This window comes from Equus asinus, chromosome 7 (assembly GCF_041296235.1).
Source record: "Equus asinus isolate D_3611 breed Donkey chromosome 7, EquAss-T2T_v2, whole genome shotgun sequence".
Lineage (NCBI taxonomy): Eukaryota > Metazoa > Chordata > Mammalia > Perissodactyla > Equidae > Equus > Equus asinus.
The window spans coordinates 60,978,193-61,000,266 of NC_091796.1; the positions used below are offsets into that span (position 1 = coordinate 60,978,193).

At 38.6% G+C, this 22,074-nt stretch overlaps 1 protein-coding gene across 8 annotated transcripts in view; it reads right to left on the reverse strand.

The window, feature by feature from the left end:
- PTPRM (protein tyrosine phosphatase receptor type M) overlaps positions 1-22,074 on the reverse strand; it is a 779,977-nt gene that overhangs the window by 255,648 nt on the left and 502,255 nt on the right. For all 8 annotated transcript variants that reach the window (XM_044773425.2, XM_070513580.1, XM_044773424.2 and 5 more), the window contains exon 11: positions 20,997-21,099. In XM_044773425.2, the coding sequence (XP_044629360.2) occupies positions 20,997-21,099 (103 nt within the window). The remainder of the gene's footprint in view (positions 1-20,996; positions 21,100-22,074) is intronic.

The window sequence follows — 22,074 nt, forward strand, 5'->3', positions numbered from 1 at the left end:
TTCAAAACGTTGAATACGTTTGTTATCATGACTCGGATGCCTTAGGGTCCCTCACGTAACACTGGTGCTGAGAGGGCTGACCTAACAGTCCTGTTCAGGAAATCACAAATGAGGACTAGAATCAGTTTGACACAGAGAGCGGGCACTGGATAACACGTGGCACAGCATAAGTAGGTCTGTGGAGCTGAATATTCCATGTTAACAACTTTAATTTCCCTTTGTCCTGCTCTAATCTAGTAATATTGGCCACAAATTGCTGTGGAACATTTGTGGGGCACTACAAATATATTTCACGTTCCTCTCTCACAAGCACGCCTAAACGTGCAGTCCGATGCCCTGCCCTCTGCTAGTTAGTGATAAAATCTGAGATAATAAAATATTAATTACAGCTGAAAGATTGGGTGAGCAATAGGGACTGAAATACAGGCCCACATTGTGAACAAAGGGCAGGAAGGAAAATTCTTCAGTTATGGAGGTTGGGATGTTAAAAGAACAACTAGAAAATTAGACTCAGGCTGAGAAGCGCTGTAAAAGGCCACCTGTTATTAATCTTCACAAGAGGCACCAAATTTCCAGTAAATTAGTCCTAGATGGAACATCTTCAAGAGTGATTTCTCCCCCTTTTAACAAGTGAAGATATTTCCTTTGCATATTTTATTTCACTTAAGTTTATCATAATTTAATCACTGCAATTTCCTAATAAACATATGACTATAAAAATTATAATTCAAGTTCAGCTACTATTATTAAAGCATGTGCTCTTAAACAGTTCCAGTAATTTGAATAAAAATAGAAATCAAATACTATCAAAGCCACACTAAATGTCTTTACTCTTGTATGTTAGTGTTATATTCAATTTATAATCTCTCAGCCCCTAACATTAGCAGTGCCACAGGCCGGGTGAGACAAACACGAGTGCTGCCGTCAGAGAGGCAGGGGCTACAGGGGCCGCTGAGACAGAACGGACTGGAGCTGCCATACCGTAGACACCTGGCTCCCGCTGTGCACTACATCATCGACTGACCACTAAGGTCCTTTCAAGCTCGAACGTTTCATAACTCCTGGTACAAGATCAGATGAGTCTGACATCAACAGATGAGAAAAAATTATTTCATTCATGTTTCCTCTGTCCTTCCTTTCCACAATATTGATCACATACCAGGCCCTGTGCCGGACAGGACAAGAATAAAAACAGCAATTGGGCACACACTGTCCCTGTCCTCGAGAAGCCCAGACTAAGGGTGTTAGAGACAGGTCACTCAAACAAAGAACTCCCGTGACAAGGATCTGATAAGGGTTTGTACAAAGGGTAATGAGGCGGCCCAGGGGAGGGGTGTCAACATCCACATCAAAATCCCTTGTAGCAGCTACTTCACTGAGGACATCTGGCCTGGAGCTAGTACCCAACCATTCCTACTGCCAGTAACCCCAAAGACTGCCCCTGCACTGCCCACAGCCACCAGCTCTTCCCCCAAAGTAAAAATAAAGCGACAGCAACAAACAAAAAAGCTAAAGTCTTTAGAGTCCCAGTGCAGGCTCCATTCACTCCAACCACTAGTGCAAACAAAACCCCACTGCAGTCCCCACAAGTTTCCATCAGACTCACTAAAAGCTGCTTGCAAGAACCCTTTATCAATAGTGCTGAAGACTGAAGGTAATGGGCCGGCCCCAGGTCAGATTCCTGCCAAAGTCCCGACCTAATACACAAGAGCCCCCCGAATTACCCCAATAGTAATCCCAAGAGTGGCAGGGTTTCCTCACTCTATTTCCACACTGCCCGGCTCCCGGCAGAACCACAATGTAGGGCATGACAAAGCAGGATTAGTTGTCTTGACCCCAGGGCCACCCACGATGCCTGACGTAAGGAACGGGAGCGGAGGTCTCTCTGCTCTTTAGGGTGCATGGGGGACGGAGCCCCCAAGCATGCCTAGGCTTGATCTTTGTTCCCTCCTGCCTCTCTCCACATCACTGACACACAAATTTGGAACTACCCTTTCTACCTTCTATAGTCACTCCTCAGGTTACAACATCCATAATTTCTTAATTTAAGTATTTCATTCAATATCCATTTTAATCATTAAAGTCAAATCTGAATATTACACATGCATTTTGTTGCTTTTCTGAGGGAGGTGGTGGTGGTGACAGATTTGGCACTGAGAGCCATTTCGGGCCCTCCTGTCCCTGGGCCGCCTCTCTGCCCTGCCTTCTCCAGGGAAGGCCCGGCCGGCACTCCCCGAGGACGAGGACCTGTGCTCGCTGGCGCACCTTCCCCAGAGGCCCTGGCCATAAGACTGGAGCTCTGACCTCACACACAGAATCCGTTAGTGGAGATTATGCTGAAGAAAAGAAAACTTGGATAATAGGGGAAGAAAAGCTATGCAGTATATTTTCATGCACAAAAGCAAGTTTGAAGTAGAGTTTGAGGGAAAGTTAAATTAAGTTTCATTGTATAAAAGCTCAAATACATCTACTCTATTATTATTATCTTCCCCTGCCATTTTTAAAGCTTCTTTTCAAGGGTTCTTGAAGAACAAACTTCGTTTTCAAAATGAATTTTCAAAGAGATGACTGACATTGTCATCCTAGAAGCAATATTAATAAAAATGATCTTTGTTTCCTGGCAGTAAAGGAATCCAGAGTATTATTTTTTAATACAATAAAATTTGCCTAAAATCAGGTGGGGGAAGGATGGTGGTGGTGGTGGTACTAAGGGATCTAACACCTGCTGTCAACACATGGTGTAGCAATTCAGCCATAATGAGTAAGAAAAAAAGAAGCCAACATAGTAATATAAAAACTGAAGTTTTACCATTGGATGACATTTTGATCTTTGTGATTATGTGTACACTCCAAAGAAAAAAGGAAAAATTTTAGGTTGGAAGCCAGATATTTAGAGCTCCTTTCCTTAAACAATTTTAGCAAAGGACAGACCCTTTTCAAAGGGTTCAAGAACTAGGACAAAAGAACATTTAGCCCAAAAGGCTTAAGATGCTCCTGCAGTTTATGTTTCTTCAATAAATAAGAGGGAACAATTTAAAAGTTATTTATAAGCATTTAAAAAGAGCTGGTATTTTCTTTCTTGATTCTCTTGAGACTATTAAAAAGGGTGAAACAAACTCTAATAACAAACTAACATAATAAGAACCCAAGAATACAATCCCATTTACAATCACAACAAAAAGAATAAAATATCTAGGAATAAATTTAACCAAGGAGGTGAAAGACCTATACTATAAACTGAAAGAAATAGATAACGACAGAAAGAAATGGAAAGATATTCCATGCACAAGGATTGGAAGAATAAACATAGTTAAAATGTTCATGCTACCTAAAGCAATCTAAAGATTCAAGAGAATCCCAATCAGAATCCCAATGATGGGGCTGGCCCCGTGGCCAACTGGTTAAGTTCGTGCGCTCCGCTGCAGGCGGCCCAGTGTTTCTTTGGTTTGAATCCTGGGCGCGGACATGGCACTGCTCATCAAGCCACACTGAGGCAGCATCCCACATGCACAACTAGAAGGACCCACAACGAAGAGTATACAACTACGTACCGGGGGGCTTTGGGGAGGAAAAAAATAAAATCTTTAAAAAAAAAAAAAAAAAAAGAATCCCAATGACGTTCTTCACAGAAATAGAACAAAGAGTCCTAAAATTCATATGGAGCAACAAGAGACCCTGAATAGCCAAAGCAATCCTCAGAAACAAGAACAAAGCTGGTGGCATCACAATCCCTGACTTCAAAATATATTACAAAGCTATAGTAATCAAAACGGCATGGTACTGGCACAAGAACAGACACACAGATCAATGGAACAGAACTGAAAGCCCAGAAATAAAACCACACATTCAACAGAGGAGCCAAGAGCATACAATAGGCAAAGGAAAGCCTCTTCAATAAACGGTGCTGGGAAAACTGGAGAGCCACACGCAAAAGAATGAAAGTAGATCTTTATCTTTCCCCATGCACAAAAATAGACTCAAAATGGATCAAAGACTTGAAGTTAAGACCTGAAACCATAAAACTTCTGGAAGATAATATAGGCAGCACGCTCTTTGACATCAGACTTAAAAGCATCTTTTCGAATACCGTTTCTTCTCAGACAAAGAAAACAAAAGAAAAAATAAACAAGTGGGACTTCATCAGACTAAAGAGCTTCTGGAAGGCAAAGGAAACCAAGATCAAAATAAAAAAACAACCCACTAACTGGGAGAAAATATTTGCAAATCATATATCCGATAAGGGGTTAATCTCCATATATAAAAGAACGCACACAAATGAACTACAAAAAAACAAACCAACCCAATCAAAAAGTGGGCAGACGATATGAACAGATATTTTTCCAAAAAAGATATACAGATGGCCAACATGGACATGAAAAGATGCTCAATATCACTAATCATCAGGGAAATGCAAGTCAAAACTACACTTAGATATCATCTTACGCCCATTAGAATCACTATAATTACCAAGACAAAAAACAAAAATGTGGGCCAGCCCTGTGGCTGAGTGGTTGAGCTCGAGTGATGCTCTTCAGCAGCCAGGGGTTTCGAAGTTCTGATCCTAGGCATGGACATGGTGCTGCTCAATGGGCCACGTTGGGGCGGTGCCCCACATGCTACAACTAGAAGGACCCACAACTAAAATATACAACTATGTACTGTGGGGATTTAGGGGGAAAAAGCAAACCCCTCGCCCCCCCCAAAAATGTTGGAGAGATTGTGGAGAAAAGGGAAACCTTATCCACTGCTGGTGGGAATGCTAACTGGTGCAGCCACTGTTGAAAATAGTATGGAGATTTCTCAAAAAATTAAAAATAGAAATACCATATGACCCAGCTATCCCACTACTGGGTATTTACACAAAGAACTTGAAATCAACAATTCAAAGAGACTTATGCACCCCTATGTTCATTGAAGCATTATTCACAACAGCCAAGACTTGGAAGCAACCCAAGTGCCCACTGACTGATGATTGGATAAAGAAGATATGGTAAATATATACAATGGAATACTACTCAGCCACAAAAAAAGACAAAATTGTCCCATTCGCAACCACATGGATGGAACTTGAGGGCATTATGTTAACTGAAATAAGCCAGAGAAAGACAAACATTGTATGATTTCACTCATATGTGGAATATAAACAAACTTACAGACAAAGAGAGCAAATTAGTGGTTACTGGGGGAAGGGGGGTGGAGGGTGGGCACAAAGGGTGAAGGGGTGTACGTATATGGTGTGTGACAAATTATAATGTACAACTGAAATTTCACAATGTTATAAACTATTATGACCACAATAAAAAATATACATGGTATAAAAGATAAAATAAAATAAAGATTGGCCCTGGAGCTAACAACAACAAAATGGTGAAACAAAAAAGAACACATTAACAAAAAAAGATCGATAAATTTGATTAAAAAATCCAATACACTAAAATGAATTTGTTTAATCCAAGTTCTTCAAGTTCTCAAAATTTTCTTGCTAAACATTTAGCAGATTTGGTGGGGTTGGGCTTGACCAAAAAGAAAAGTTTTAAGAATGTTGAAGTTTCAAAGTTAAGTTAGTTTTAAAAAAATGCCGAAGTTTAAAGTTATTAGTTTAAAGAAATAATGAAGACGACAAAGCCCCTGCCTCTAATGTCTAAGAAGTAATAGGGATAACCCCAAAGATTCCAACAATCATCATCTCAAAACAAAGGTGTAGTAGGTTTTCTTAACACTAGAAGAGACAATAAAGAAGGGATGTTAATTTGCAGAACAGCCCATGTCTGCAGAGGAAGTTGTAACTACCTTGGTTCCACAGAGAGTCTGCAGGGAAGGTGTCTGTGGGCTGAGAGGAGGGGAGTGGGGACTGCTCCTGAGAGGGGGCAGGTTCCCGATGGTTCACGTGGCCACGTAGGGTTGTAGGGAGTGAGCACTGCTGTGGGGTTAGAGTGGGTAGAGCAGCTAACCTTTCCAGACTTCGGTTCTCTCAACAGTGAACAAGGATGCCAGCAACTAACTAGGAAGTCTACTCTGGACGAGTAGAAATCATTTCCTAAAGGACCACGCAGGGACCTAACGCCTTAGAGCTACTTAATCCAAGAAACAATGATTATTCGTGTTTAAATTTATTATTATAATTACTGTCCCTACATCACAAGCTGCTCAGATCATAACTGAAGTTCAGGAATATTATACTAGGACCTAGAAAATTTTCCAACACATGGGCAGAAGAAAAGGGTTACCATGTTATCTATAAGTCATTGCCATCATTACAGGCCAGAAGACCATCTACAATAAATAAGAAAAGCTGTCCTACATTGAGCAGGTAACATCCGTGTTAGACGCTGTCCTTAGCGCTCGCTTACTGTCATCAGTTCTCCCAGCCACCCTTTGAGGGAGGTATTATTACTCACCTCTAAGTGATGAGAAGAATGAGACTCAGAACAGTTACACAACTTGCACAACGTTAACAGGGCAAATGGGTGCCAGGATTTAAACCCAGCATCATCAAACTCCATCCTGTGGTTGCTTGCATTTTTTTTTAATGATTTTATTTTTCCTTTTTCTTCCCAAAGCCCCCAGTACATAGTTGTATATTCTTCGTTGTGGGTCCTTCTAGTTGTGGCATGAGGGATGCTACCTCAGCGTGGTTTTATGAGCAGTGCCATGTCTGAGCCCAGGATTTGAACCAACGAAACACTGGGCCGCCTGCAGCAGGGTGCGCGAACTTAACCACTCAGCCACGGGGCCAGCCCCGGTTGCTTGCATTTCCTTCCTAGGAGAGAGCTGTTATTTGTAACTACTCTAACCAACAAGCTTTCTCACTACTGTGGTGTTTTGATGGAACAAAAGGTCTTCTAAAACTTTGACAATTTTATAGAATGAACGCAAAGTATTAACACCTAACATATTTCTTACAACCTCCATAAAATTATTGTCAAAATATGGGTTATCTTTAGAACACAGATGCTATTTAAATGATAATCACGGTTTATTGGCATAAAAGTTAAAGGACAGTAAGGATTAGAAATTTTAAGCATATTACCAAAAGCAAGGAATAAACGGAGTGAAGACTGAATAGCAATCTAGTCAACATGTTTTGTTAAGCAAATCCCGGTATCATAGTTTTACCCTTTTTTAGCACTTCAGTTTACAGAGAACTTTCGCCTGTATTAGTCTTCATGACAACGCTGTGAGAGAGGCAGGGCACGTACTGGACTCCAGTTTTAGCACTGAAGAGAGACTCAGAGCTCACAGGAATGGCCCAAGGTCACATAACAGTAAATATACAGCCTAAACACAAGGCTTCTGGTCCATGCCAAGCGTTCTTTTAATTTCTGATGCCACCTTTCTAAAGGATTAAGTCCTACAAATTATTTACAATAGAAAGATCAGATTTCAATCACTCTACATAAGACTTCAGTCATTGGAGAGAACTCAGAGAGCGCACCACAGGAGCACTCATCAGCCTCCTCCCACCCAAGAGCCCCTGTGTTTGATGGGGGCCAAGGCTCCAGCCTCTGGAACACTCACTTCTTAACTTTTCATCCAGAAGATGCACGGGCCTCTTCACTTCCTCTGTGTCCCTGCCCCAGTGATTGACCTAATACGCAAATCCAATCATATCTTTGCCCTATTAAAAATCCTTCTATAGGGGCTGGCCCCGTGGCCGAGTGGTTAAGTTCGCGCGCTCCGCTGCAGGTGGCCCAGTGTTTTGTTGGTTTGAATCCTGGGCGCGGACATGGCACTGCTCATAAAACCACGCTGAGGCAGCGTCCCATATGCCACAACTAGAAGGACCCACAACGAAGAATATACAACTATGTACCAGGGGGCTTTGGGGAGAAAAAGGAAAAAAAATAAAATCTTTAAAAGAAAAAAAACCAAACAAACAAACAAACAAAAATCCTTCTATAGTCCAATCGTGTGTGTGTGTTGGGGGTAGGAGGTGGGACAGAAGAGGGAAGAAGAGAGAAGATTCCATGTTAAGGAAGCATCAAATGCAACCTGGCACATTCTCAGTACCGTGTGTATAGTATATTCACATGATTTCAGCTGCAGCATGGCTTGAAGGGGAAGCTGAGCCAGGGACCGACTAGATAACGGGCACCTTCCATATTAGACGACGAAGTCTGGATACATCCTGAGAGCAATGGCGAAACACTGATGGATTATCAAGCAGGAGAGTGAAAGACCCCTGCAGCCACAGTGTGGAGTGGGATTGAAGAACTGAGAGAGGCACGAGTGTGAACTAGGCAGCAATGGGGGATGGACAGGAAAGGAGACAAGGTGGGGTGAGAAGCAGGCATCAGGTGTCAGGACAGGCCTGCAAGATTACAGTGACCTCCTGACAGAAGCTGAGTTTGTAGCAGGGGCTTACCTGAGGTAGTCTTTCTGAGTTTCTCTTCTCATTAAAAAAAAAAAAACCAGATTAATTCAAGGGTAAAGGTAGGGTATTCTTTTATGCTTCTGCACTACATGAAAGGCTCATGGCATTTAACTTTTATTTAGGGATGGAAATACAAATTTAAAACTCTTCCTGGTCTTGATATGTCCACGTAGTTAAAAGGAGGTTTTAGACCCTTAGCTTCTTATCTATAAAAGTTTCAGTGATAATTACTTCTGCTCACAAGAAAAAAATGAGATTCAATTCAATAAATATTTACTGCACACCTAATTAGGTGTGAGGTACTGAATGATATTCAGAAACTAAATTATGAAAATCATTTTGTGATCATTTTCATTTCATATTACATTTACACACATTTTATATAATGATTAACCTGGGAAAATGCTCACTGTCAGCATTAAATACATAAATCTAATACTCCTGAGTGCTGGTCAAACCTCATTTATGAAAGGTGTTTTTAATTATATTTACAAGGATGACTACTGTTTACATCTCTTTACTTTCTCCCATCCTAGACTTTTCTACAGGTTGCTCCTCTCCTTGGTGGACCTACACTCACATTCTAGCCCGATTGGCCCCTTCCTACTTCCTGGCTCCTTTGGGTTTCAGCTTAAATGACAAATGCTGATTCCCTTGTTGAGATTTCTTCTTTCTGTCATATGCTCTTAGAGTCCCCTCGACTTTTCTGTACATCATGATCACCATCCTAGCACAGTGACTTGAACTTGAATAGGTATTTGGTGAACAAATGAAGAATGAATGAACAATAGTCAAAAGTCAACCCTAAAATTTCCCATAACCTTCTGCAGTATTATAAAGGGCAAGAATGTTAACTAGATGCTAATAACTACAGAGAGCTCTTCTCACTTCTCATTGAACAGAAAATACTCATACTGACACTGGACAGTAAAACACTTTTTTATGTAAAAGTAGAGAAGTGAAACAACTGGGACACAGTTAGAGAACAACTCAAAAGGGATATGGAAACATCGAAAAAACCAGCATCACTCCATAATTGACTAACGGGTTGAAAAATTGAGTATTAATTTACTTACATAGCTGCAAACCAAATATAGGTAATCATCACAGGCATAAAATATAACAAAGTACTTAATAATTTTTGATGAAACAGTAGGCAAATCAGCATTTTCATGACACAATTATATTTTATATACAATTACACTGTATACAGTTATAAGTGCTGTTTAATAAAATATTCTGCTGAAGAGAATGACATAAAACAGAGTTCATTATATGGCTGTGTCCTCCCAAATAGGAGCAAGAAGTACTACTGTAACATGAGGAAAGAAGTCAGATCCTCTCGGGTTGCTTCTTGGCTCTGAAAGTCCGTGCCTCTAAGCAGCACACTGGTTGGCTTTCACTCTCTGCCCAACACGTGACTCAGCCTCTTAGAACTTGTAATCTTTTCTAATGTATAGATGTGGTTTCAACACCTTAAAAAAGTTAAAGTGACGCATCTATAGTCAAGTCAGTTAGTCTCTTTCAGAATTCCCAAGATCTTATCTCCAAAGGCTTTCAGTTTAGCTCAGAACACCTCTAGAAATTCAACCCTTAAACTCTTTGGAATCAATCATTGTCATTAGGAAGACCCAGCAGTTCCTGAGAGCAAATGGCATAGCAGCTTTGAGATTCGTAACTAAGGCAATATGCCTTTCAACTCAACGCATTTGCAACCTTTTGGTGCTGTGGGTTTATAATTGAGACTACTTTTAAATTATTCCTCTGGTAGCATTTACAGATGGTCCAGAGAGATGGGTGAAAAGAAACAGCATGTAACTTTCTCTATTGTCAATAGAAAGTGAGATCAACTCGTACGTCTACCTCTCTCACCCTGAGGGAGGGCTTTGAGGCTGCTGGTCAGAATGGTGGACAAACACACAGCAGTGCCTGCTCTCACCGCTAGGGAGGCAGTGATGTTTAACGTATGGCCTCTACTGTAAATGACACTCCAGGGCTTTCAGGTCATCTGTAGTTCCAATCTCAGACATTTATCTTTTCAGAGAGAAGCCAAGCGTGGGTTCCTTTGGGCATAGCAAGAATGAGAAAAAGTATGATCAGAAACTTGGTTCTTCCCTGGCCCAGTCAAGAACTGCCACAATCTTCCACTCAGCGTACTGCTGGCATTCCTTTTGGAACTGGGAGAAGTATTTGCCTTCTGGCTTTTAATAAGCAAAGACACTGCCACATCCATTCAGTGGTCATTGCATACACACCCCAATACATATAATAATCATCATAAAAGTAGCTAGCAGAGGCTCAGGGTAAAGGGGTCAGGCTGATGCAGTTAAAGGAAGTTAGACAGAAACAAAATGAGAAAGATCCGGAAAGTTCTTCTGAGCAAGAGGGACTGAGTATGCCACATATTTACTGCTTATGAAAACTGGGATTTAAAAATGTTCATACAATTAGTGATTTCCAATAAACAGGCATTGCCAAGCTACGTTTTCAAATTCTGGTGTTCTAGTATTCACTTTAACAATGTTTTAAACAGTTAATACCACCAATCATTTTGATTAGCCAACACATTCTCTTCTTTATTCTAAAAAGGCTAGATGTTTTGATTCCTCTAGATCCTGTCTCTAATGAAAATTAACATTTGGCATTTGCAAAACCCTTTCCCTTCACACCGTAAGGGTTAGTTATATCTTAACTGGGCCCTATGAAAAGGAACCCCCGGAAGGCCCAGCACATCCTCTGCCTGCAACTCCTTTCACCTCTCCTATGCCCCGCCCCTGCTAACCCACCTTCCACTGCTGGGCTAATCTTCCTTACATTTTACGTAAATCACTTAAATGGCTACTCACCGCCTAAAGGATAAATCTCCACTCCTTGGCATGGACCTTAAGGTTGCCCAATCCAGCCCCTATCTCCCTTGCTGCTTCCTCCATTCCATGCCTCTCTAATTATAACACGCTTCTCACTCTCAGATCAGGCCAACTGACGCAGTCCTCCTTGTCCTCTTGGAACTTTTCTGTCTCATTTATTATTTATTCCCTGCCACATACTTAACCTTCCCTGCGGCACACCTCCCCATGACATACATCCCTTGACAATATCCACCTGTCAAGATTCAGCTGCTCAGCTCCAGCCTGCTCCTCTCTGAAATCTCACCTGACCTGCTAATGTACAGCCCTTCCCCTTCAGGCACCCTGGTGCCAGTGCTCATCCCTGCAACTGGAGACCATATGACATGTCAGTCTCTTGTGTCTAGACTGCTGACCCCTGGAGAAGAGCACCCATAACAAGCTCCTCTGTGCCCCCGTGCTCAGCACAGTGCTTGGAACCTAGTGAGTACTGAACAACTGTAACCTAACAATGACTCCATGAGGGAAGATGCTATGGGCCTTGTTCTGGAGAGATGAGGGACCCGAGGCTCTGAGATGTTAACACATTTGTAATGGCCACTTAGTTAGTCAATGAAAGAGACAGGATTTAAAACTAGGTTTAACTCCAAAGAGTATGTTCTTTCCCTATGTCATGGGCCTCGTTTTAAAAGTTAGGTCCACAATGCATGTGGCACATAAAGCAGAGCAATTATTTGAATATTAGAATAGTTTCCTCCTTAGAATATGCCACAGGAGCAAAGAGTGATTCCTCCTGGCTAAAAGCTATGCATGACACCTGACGCTATCTTGTATCTTAGGTCATAATGATCTTGATTATTAATTATTGGTAGATTCAGTAGTTTCTAAGTTAATTTATAGCACAGCATTGTTTAGATCTGGAACTTATACATTAATTTATAACAGGTGAATTTAAAATCAAGCTACCTTTAAATTTATATTTTAGAATATTTGGATCTTAAGGTAAACTTGGCATTATGGGGTACACTATAGTCTTTTCTTTCTCAAAATAATATTGGCATTTCAGCAAGAAAAGAAAATGAAGAGACAAACATTTTTGTGAATAAACAATAAAAAATATTACAAGACAAAAACGGAAAACTACAGGCCAATATCACTGCTGAATATAGGTGCAAAAATCCTCAACAAAATATTGGCAACCCGAATACAGCAATAAATCAAAAAGATCATATATCATGATCAAGTGGGACTTATTCCAGGGACACAGGGATGGTTCAACACCCACAAATCAATCAACGTGATACAGCACATTAACCAACTGAGGAATAAAAACCACATGATCATCTCAATAGATGCAGAGAAAACATGTGACAAGATCCAATAGCCATTTATGATAAAAACTCTTAACAACATTGGGATAGAAGGAAATTACCTCAACATAATAAAGGCCATATATGACAAACCTAGAGCCAACATCATCCTCAATGGGGAAAAACTGAACGCCATCCCTCTGAGAACAGGAACAAGACAAGGATACTCACTATCACCATTCTTATTCAACACAGTGCTGGAGGTTTTGTCCAGAGCAATTAGGCAAGAGAAAGGAATAAAAGGAATCCAAATAGGAAGTGAAGAAGTGAACCTCTCACTGTTTGCAGACGACATGATCTTATATAGAGAAAACCCTAAAGAATCCATCGGAAAACTATTAGAAATAATTAACAACTACAGTAAAGTTGCATGGTACAAAATCGCCTTACAAAAATAAGTCACATTTCTGTACTCTAATAACGAACTTACAGAAAGAGAACTCAAGAATATAATTCCATTTACAATCACACACAAAAAAGAATAAAGTATCTAGAAATAAATTTAACTAAGGAGGTGATGGACATATACAATGAAAACTCTAAGACATTATTGAAAGAAATAGATGATGGCATAAAGAGATGGAAAGAGATTCCATGCACATGGATTAGAAGAATAAACATAGTTAAAATGTCCATACTACCTAAAGCAACCTACAGATTCAATGCAATCCCAATCAGAATCCCAATGACATTCTTCACAGAAATAGAGCAAAGAATCCTAAAATTCATATGGGGCAACCAAAGACCCCAAATTGCTAAAGGAATGCTGAGAAACAAGAACAAAGCTGGAGGCATCACAATCCCTGACTTCAAAATGTACTACAAAGCCATAGTGAACAAAACAGCATGGTACTGGTACAAAAACAGGCACACAGATCAATGGAATAGAACTGAAAGCCCAGTAATAAAACTGCATGTGTATGGACAGCTAATCTTAGACAAAGGTGCCAAGAACATACAATGGAGAAAAGACAGTCTCTTCAATAAATGGTGTTGGGAAAACTGGACAGCTACATGCAAAAGAATGAAAGTAGACCATTATCTCACGCCATACACAAAAATAAACTCAAAATGGATCAAAGACTTGAAGGCTAGTCCTGAAACCATAAAACTCCTGGAAGATGATATAAGTAGTACACTCTTTGACATTGAACTTTAAAGGATCTTTTTGAATACGATCTCTTCTCAGACAAGGGAATCAAAAGAAAAAAATAAACAAATGGGAGTTCATCAGACTAAAGAGCTTCTGCAAGGCAAAAGAAACTAGGATCAAAACCAAAAGATGATCCACTAATTGGGAGAAAATTTTTGCAAATCATATATCCGATAAGGGATTAATCTCCATAAAATATAAGGAGCTCACACAACTGAACAACAAGAAAACAAACAGCCCGATCAAAACACGGGCAGAGGATATGAACAGACATTTTTCCAAAGAAGATATACAGATGGCCAATAAACACATGAAAAGATGTTCAACATCACTAATCATTAGGGAAATGGAAATCAAAATTACACTAAGATATCACCTTATGCATGTTAAAGTGGCTATAATCACTAAGACTAAAAATAACAAGTCCTGCAGAGGATGTAGAAAGAAGGGAACCCTCATGCACTGTTGGTGGGAATGCAAACTGGTACATCCACTATGGAAAACAGTATGGAGATTCCTCAAAAAACTAAAAATAGAACTACCTTATGACCCAGCTATCACACTACTGGGTATCTACCCAAATAACTTGAAATCAACAATCCTAAGTAACATATGTTCGTCGCAGCACTATTCACAATAGCCAAGACATAGAGACTATCTGAGTGCCCAACGACTGATGATTGGATAAAGAAGAGGTGGTATATATATATACAAAGGAATACTACTCAGCCAGAAAAAAAGACAAATTCATCCCATTTGTAACAACATGGAAAGACCTAGAGGGAATTAAGCTTAGTGAAATAAGCCAGACGGGAAAGACAAACATCAGATGATTTATCTCATATGTGGAATATGAACAAGCACATGGATGAAGAAAACAGTTCAGTGGTTACCAGGGGAAGGGGGGTAAGTGGTGGGCACAGGGGGTGAAGGGGACCTATGTGGGGACACACAAGAAATAATGTACAACTGAAACTTCACAGTGATGTAAACTATTATGAACTCAAATTAAAAAGAAAATAATGAGTCATCTATCATATCTCTTCATGTTTTTTGGTCTCGTCTGTGATATATCTGTTCATAATTTTTAGCCATTTTTTCTGCTGTATTTTCTATTGATTTGAACATGTTCTTTACATATGTTCTCAATACAAATATTTTGTCAGTTAACAAATATCTTCTCCCAGTTTGTTGCTTGTCTTTTTGCTTTTTTTAGGTGTCTTTTGAAACATAAATAAAATTTAATTTGGTTCAACTTATGAAAAAATAATAATAATCAATACTTCCAAATCGCTATTTAACTGGCTCCTCTGAGCCAGGATCAAACTCTTGGGCAAAAGTATTCTGATTAAAAGGATAATTTTTAGAATCTGGGGATTTGATTCTAACATAATCATAAAATGGCATTTGAATCACAAATATCTTTCTTAAGAAAGTGGAAGGATCAGATTCTTCACAGTCAAATAGAACACAGACTTCACTGAGCCACACGTGTTCCATGCCTCACTGTCACTTCACGGGCTGTCATGTGGTGAACTTTACTTTTAGCATGGTTATAAACACAAGATCAGTTTCCTTTTGTTTTATTGTTAAGTGTTTTGACCATAATTAGCTAATGATTCAGGGGTCAACAGGGAAACATCTGACTTTCCTTAAGACTTGTCATACTACAGAAGTGGGGCCAGGGGAAAGTTCATTACCTATTTATAATATTAATTTCTAAAAACATGCAAATCATAAACAAACAGGTAGCGAGATGCAATCAAATTTTAAAATGCAGCAGAGATATCAGAATTTATAGAAAAATTATGATTTTATTGATAGAGAAAATTGTTAAATCGCTAATTTATTTTTTATGTAAAATTAGATATTTTGTGATAACAGGTTTGAATAAAATGAAACACACAAAGGAAAAGTTAGAGGACGAGGGCTAGTCTTATGAAAAGAACTAACAGAAACCACCTACTGATATGGTTTGGAGAGCACCACAGCAAGAACAAACATGTGCAGCTTTTAGTATGTGCGAAGTATGGCTTAAAGTCTTTTAAAAAATATGACCACATTTAATTATCACAGGAACCCTACAATGCTGACATCTCAAAGGCTCCCTGCACAAAGGAGAAGAGAATGAGAAGTCCAAGAAGCTAGCATTAATGGAGTGAAATGTCTTTTCTTGGACTTATAGATGGCAGGCAATCAAATGGATTGCTGCCACCTTAACAAAAAACAACAAAAAACAAACCTGGTCCATACTTCAAAATATCAAACTTCTAAACCATAATCAATTATATGCCAACAACTGTAATTCCTAAGCTAGGAAACTTCTTAAAACAAAATGCACAATTATCTCCTACCTTCGATAATAATAATGACCTCTTTCCTTGCTTTTACTGTCAAAAGATCTCTTTGTTCCATCTGAGGTGGCAGTTTTCACAGGTTCCCTGAGACTGTCATGCTGAGTCCCTTTCACAAAAACTGCCGTGTGCCAACCAGCTGGGGACATGAGTGAGGCTGATGGCCCACGAGGAGAATCAGTCTCATTTTCTGTATAACTCCAGGATCAAAACAAACATTTTTAGGAAGCGTAACAAATTTTCTTAAAATAAGTACAATTACTTTACTGCTTATTTATCCTCAAGGGACTGAAAACTTGTCCTTCACCTTGTTCTAAGAACACAGAATGAGTTTTCAAAGGACAAAGAGCTTGATAATGAGAAAAAATAGTATCCTTTAATACATTTGTAATTTTCTATCTTTGTTATTTGATGAGTAGCTTGAGTAAATCAGGAAATATTAGAAGTTAACAACAAGGCTTTAATATCTCCACTGTACACATTTTCCTAATTACCTACATAAGGCAAAGCAGCAAAGGAAAAAATGACAGAGGAATAAGTGAGAATAGCACACATCTGTAGTCTATCACGATAATGAATTCAAGGCAAGATCAATATAATAAAAATTTGGACATATTACATAAAAATAAATTCTTGATTTATATATGAAACTAAAGTTGTTTTATGATACAAGTCTTTTTTTAAAAAAATCAGAAGTGTTTTGGATGAATAAAGAATTTATGCTTGCTCTCTACTAACAGGAAATATTTCCTATCTCATTTGAAATCTCACTTCACCTAAGACACATCATTAAAAAAAGCAAGGCAAAATATTTCTTCCATTCCTTACGCCCTCATCTCTTCCCCATTCATAATGTCGTGAAGTCTCTATTTGCTTTAAGATTGGCCCTGACTCTCAGCAACAGAAACTATTCACAAACTGCTTTTTAAATATAACTGTTAAGGAAGCATTCAATTGTGAAGACAACCACAGTATAGTAAGTTGCCAATGACAAGAAGAGTAGAGCATTAACATAATTAGGGCTACAAATAGAAGAACAAAGTGGCTGCTGTAAATTAAAATTGCATTCACATGCTTAGGCACCGGTTTGACATTTTGGTCTTGATGTGATTACTGCCCACCTCCCATCCCCACAATAGACAACCATAACAGATGTTTTCCCCACTCAATAGTTTCTCCTGAATGAATGAATCAAAGGATGATTTGGTAATCTTTTAATATTGCACTGAAATGAATATCAGAATGTTTAATTAATTAACATACTCAAGTACTGAGTTTTAATTAAGAAGACATATAGCTCCAAAACATTTATGAACAATGCCTAACGAACAAAAATGAGAGTCATTTAAAAAGACTATCACCTAAGGCTCAAAAATGTGACTTAGTCTGAAGCCTAGACCATTAGAAGTTATAAAACATCATGAACGCGGGATATTGCACACAGTAGGTTATATTTATATACATATATACACATATGCAAGAGTAAAACCACAGAGAATTTTCACTGTGCAAGCAAAGCACAACAGTTTGTGTAAAACTCATTATTTAGAGTACTGCTCTTTTACCGGCAAATTACAAGGATATTCTCTGTTGGATTGTGTCTGTATGGAATGAACAGTGGAGAGGAGGAGAGAGAGAAATGAGGTGATTCTAAATGAGTAAAAGAAAATTAAGCTTTTCCCTGTCTTACTAAAGAAAAAAAATTGACTCCATACACAGACATTAAAATTCTATCCTAGGTGCTAGTTTACTGGATGGAATGATGGAATTCGTGTTCTTCCTGGCCACCTCAGGATCTAAATAATTTTATGTGACAGAGCTGATGTGTTGATCAATAAAAAGACAACAATCATTTACATTGAAAGTTCAGTGCAATTTCAAGAATCTGCATTAACTAAGCTGAGTGTTTGTAGTGGAATCAATACACAACCACCTTACTTAGTGAAGTGCACACATGAAGTACGACTGAATTTTCAACACCAGTGAATATGGATTAAAGAAAAATCAAATCCATTGAAAGAATGGGTTTTGGAAATCACACAATGACAGTATTTTTGAACACATAATACTGTGCAAAATCCAGGGAGGCAAACAGATGTTCTCTTCTATTTCCCCTCTTTCTTCTAGTATTTATCTTATCATTTGAGAACAGCTTTCTTCTATTGCAGTCTGATTACATGTGCATTTTGCAGATGTGTTCAAATCTTCTAATCTACATTATGGCTTTATATTTTAGGTCTCTATGATTTCCTAATCAGAGTTCTTATTTCTCTAAACATAAAATAAAATTGGAATTTTTCAATACTCCATTTATTTTGAGACTATTATGGACATTTTTTCCAAAATAGTCTTTCTAGATACATCGGTCCTCCATCTACTCAATAGATAATCAGTCCCGTTATGTTGTACTATAATAACAAATCCTTTGAACAGAAGATTCACTTTTCTGCAAAAAAAAAAAAGAAATCCTTTGACAGGTGAGGTTGAGATAATTCCCGCTCTCAAATTTGTGCCAATAAAACTAACCCATTTAAGACAAGCACCCTTCCAGTAAAGGGTTATCTGTAGTGGATTTCCCTCAAATGCTTACTGAACAGTGTCCCACGAGAAGTGATCCTGATTCCAGCCTTAGATTCAGATGATGAACACAGTAAATTTATTAATTTCAAGATGCTAACATTGTGGAAGAAGGTCTATTGGAGGCAGAATGCAAATGACCCTGGCAAATTTGAGGAACATTTAGCCAATAACAAGATGATGATTAATCAAAGCAGAGCAGTGCTGAACTGGAAATTAGGGCATTACGATAACTGTGAAAGAAGATGTGACAATACAAACTGAAATCTTAGCAGAGTGAGAGAGCTGGGCCTGATAAAATGATGGAAAACCTGTGGTGAAAGCTATCTATTTTGGACACTCTGAGAAGTATTTGAATCTGTATTTTTTCAGCTATAAGAATAGAAAGCCTGAGGATATCTACAATTAACTAGCTAGTAAGGCTCCAAAGTCTTCAAAAACAACTGGAGATGTGTAGAAGTAGACAACAAAATAATGCCTTAGCAGGGCCTATGATAGAAAATGCAAACAGTAGTTTGAAATGCAAGTAACACCTTAAAGAGATAACGGCTAACACAGATTGCCCAAAGGAATATTATTTGAAAACTTAAGACTTGGAAACATCCATACAAAAACATGGATGGAAATCTGACTGAAAGGGTTTGAAAGAAAGATGCAACAGGACAGGAATAGAAAATGTATAAAAGGAGTTTATATAAGAATAAAGTAGAAAAAGGCATAACTGGCTATGTTGGAGAAAGGTTAGGATTTCACTTCCTTCTGTCTGGAGGCATTGAAACTGCCTGACCTTTACCCTTTCATTGTATCATAATGTTTCTACAGTAGAACACTGACTCCCATCCCAACGGCCCATTATTGCTGAGTCTGGGCAACTGTGAAATTGGTCAGAAAAAAATGATGCTCCCAAGGCCATTGTCAGAGAGTCAATTTTCATTTAATGATAATTCAGCTTTCTGGAGTGGAAAAAGTCTGACCCTCAGCCACAGGTACACTTGAGTCTTGGACAGCCATCTAAGGAGCATGTGCCATGGGTCATCCGGGTTAGTGCAACCCCTCAGCACTGCACAAATCAACCCAAGGTGCCTGCGGAGTGTCAGTGGCATCACTTTTTTAGCAGCAATAATATCTGAAATTTGGAATAGACTTTTGTATATTTCATAGTGTTCTCACAAACTGCACCTATGAACGGCAATCCTAAATCTCTTACATGAGCTACTATGTTAAATAAGTCAATAGAGTAAACTAAAAATTGTTGCATAAAGTTTTGTAGATTTTCAAGTAAAAGTTTCTGTGATTCCACTCTAATTTGACTTTACTGTCAACTTATATTGTTCTGTTTTTACTCCTGATTCTATGAACTGAGATATGTCTACATCTTATCAAATAGAAAGAAATCCAAACAATCTCCCTACGATATTGTTGTGAAAACGTGATCAAACAGAGCCAGGTTTTAAAAGGTTAATGAAATAAAATTCTACAAAGGAACATGGAAACAAACCCTATGTTGCCTTAACGTGAATGTAAATGTTTCCTTGGAGTACACTATTCAAAATAATAGATTATTTTGAAGAAAACCCATTCTGATAATACAAAATATCTAAATCCCTCTGAAACAGGTAGAAATTTCATTTATATAGATTAATGAGTTTATGACAAGTTCATACTCAAGCGGTAGTCAGGCATTCCTTTGCTCCTACCTAGGAAGAATAAATTTATTTTATTCATTCACTGTAAAAGTTACACTTTGTAATTTCTTAGCTATATAAATTATCATGGAATGAGAAATGGGGCCTACATGCCAGTAATAAACTTAAATCTGTTTGAATGAAGACTTCACAGTGATCTTTCCAATAATCTGTTTCTTTTTAAAAAATAATTATATAGTACATAGTCAATTGAGAAATTAGCCGATTTACTAAAGTTAACTGATTAAAAAACCCAGGTAAACAAAAAAGCTCCCAAAGGTCCATTTAAAGAATAGAGCTCAGGATAAAATGTCATCTGCCCTTGGGAACTAAATTGCAGCAGCAATTACCTTTTAAAAGTAAAGCCACCTCTCAAAAGACTGGAGCTTTTGTTCTTATCTTCAAAGAACAACCCACTTCCATCAGAATCAAACTCTTTACACAACACTTGATCACTCCACATCAAAGCACTTCCCTTTTCCTCACTCATTTCTTTTAATTAGAGTTAATAAAGATATGAGTTTACATGCTGACTGAGGTTGGTAGCAAATCTCTGGAAAACACATTTGAGAAATTAATCAGCTTGATTTTACTTTTTCTCTCTCTAGGGCCAGCCCACCCCTTCCCTGCTCCATACCTGACAGGTGCGCCTCGGCTGTGCGCAGGTTTCAGCATGACCGTCACTGTATTGTCAGTTTGATTCAAAGGGGTCTCAAGTTCATAAGCCGGCATAGAGGGTGCTGGGGGAAATGCAAAAGACGGGAGACTCATTATATCTGGTTTATCCTTTTAGTTTTCTTTTTACTTTCATTTACAAAGAACATTAAGAACACAGTACCCTTAGCTTAAATTGCAGCTATCAACCAACCATGAAGAGCCTTTCTGTATACGTCCTACACAGAATATCAGGACAACTGCTAAAACCAGGATGTGCTGACTTCTTTGATCCTGTGTTTAAGTTGGCAGAGGGCATGAGGGGAGCTTGTGAAGTGTTAGTAATACTCTGTTTCTCAATTTGGAGTCTCACTAAATGGCTGCAGTCAGTTTGTGAAAATTCATTCAGCTGTACACTTATAAGCTGTGAACTTTTCTGTACATATGCTTTTCTTCAAGAAAACATTTACTTCAAATGCATATTTAAGAAATAATTACTAGGATCATAAAACTGAACTTTACGCTTCTTCCATCTAAGCCAAGGTTTCTCGTGCAGCAAAGATCCATCTGGGGATTGGAAGAGGACCTTTGGAGCCAGAGAGGCTCACTGAAATTAGTGCCCACTTGTGGGCTCTCAGAGAAAGCATGAGAGTGGAGAAGACATGGGAATTGAAGTAAGAAAGGGTTACTTCTTGGGTTTGACTTTTTGCTGTTTTGTTTTAACCAGCATCAGACCTTCGGCACATTAATTATCTCTGTAATTTCAGTTTACTTATCTTTCAAAATAGGAAAATATCCTCTAGGGCTATTATGAGAATTCAAAGAGATAACAGATAAAGAAAGACAGGCAAATATAATTCTATAAATGTCAGTTCTCTTCCCAATGTGAATGCTATTTCCAGGGCCACTTCCTCTCATTCTTCATTCACTAGATTGTTAAGTCTTATCAAGAGAAGACAACAGCTGAGCTCTTTGGTAATTCTGTCTTCACCACGACAGGAGAATTCATCTCATGCAGGCTGTGATAAGGGAGGGCACATGGTCTTTCTTTAAGATCCATA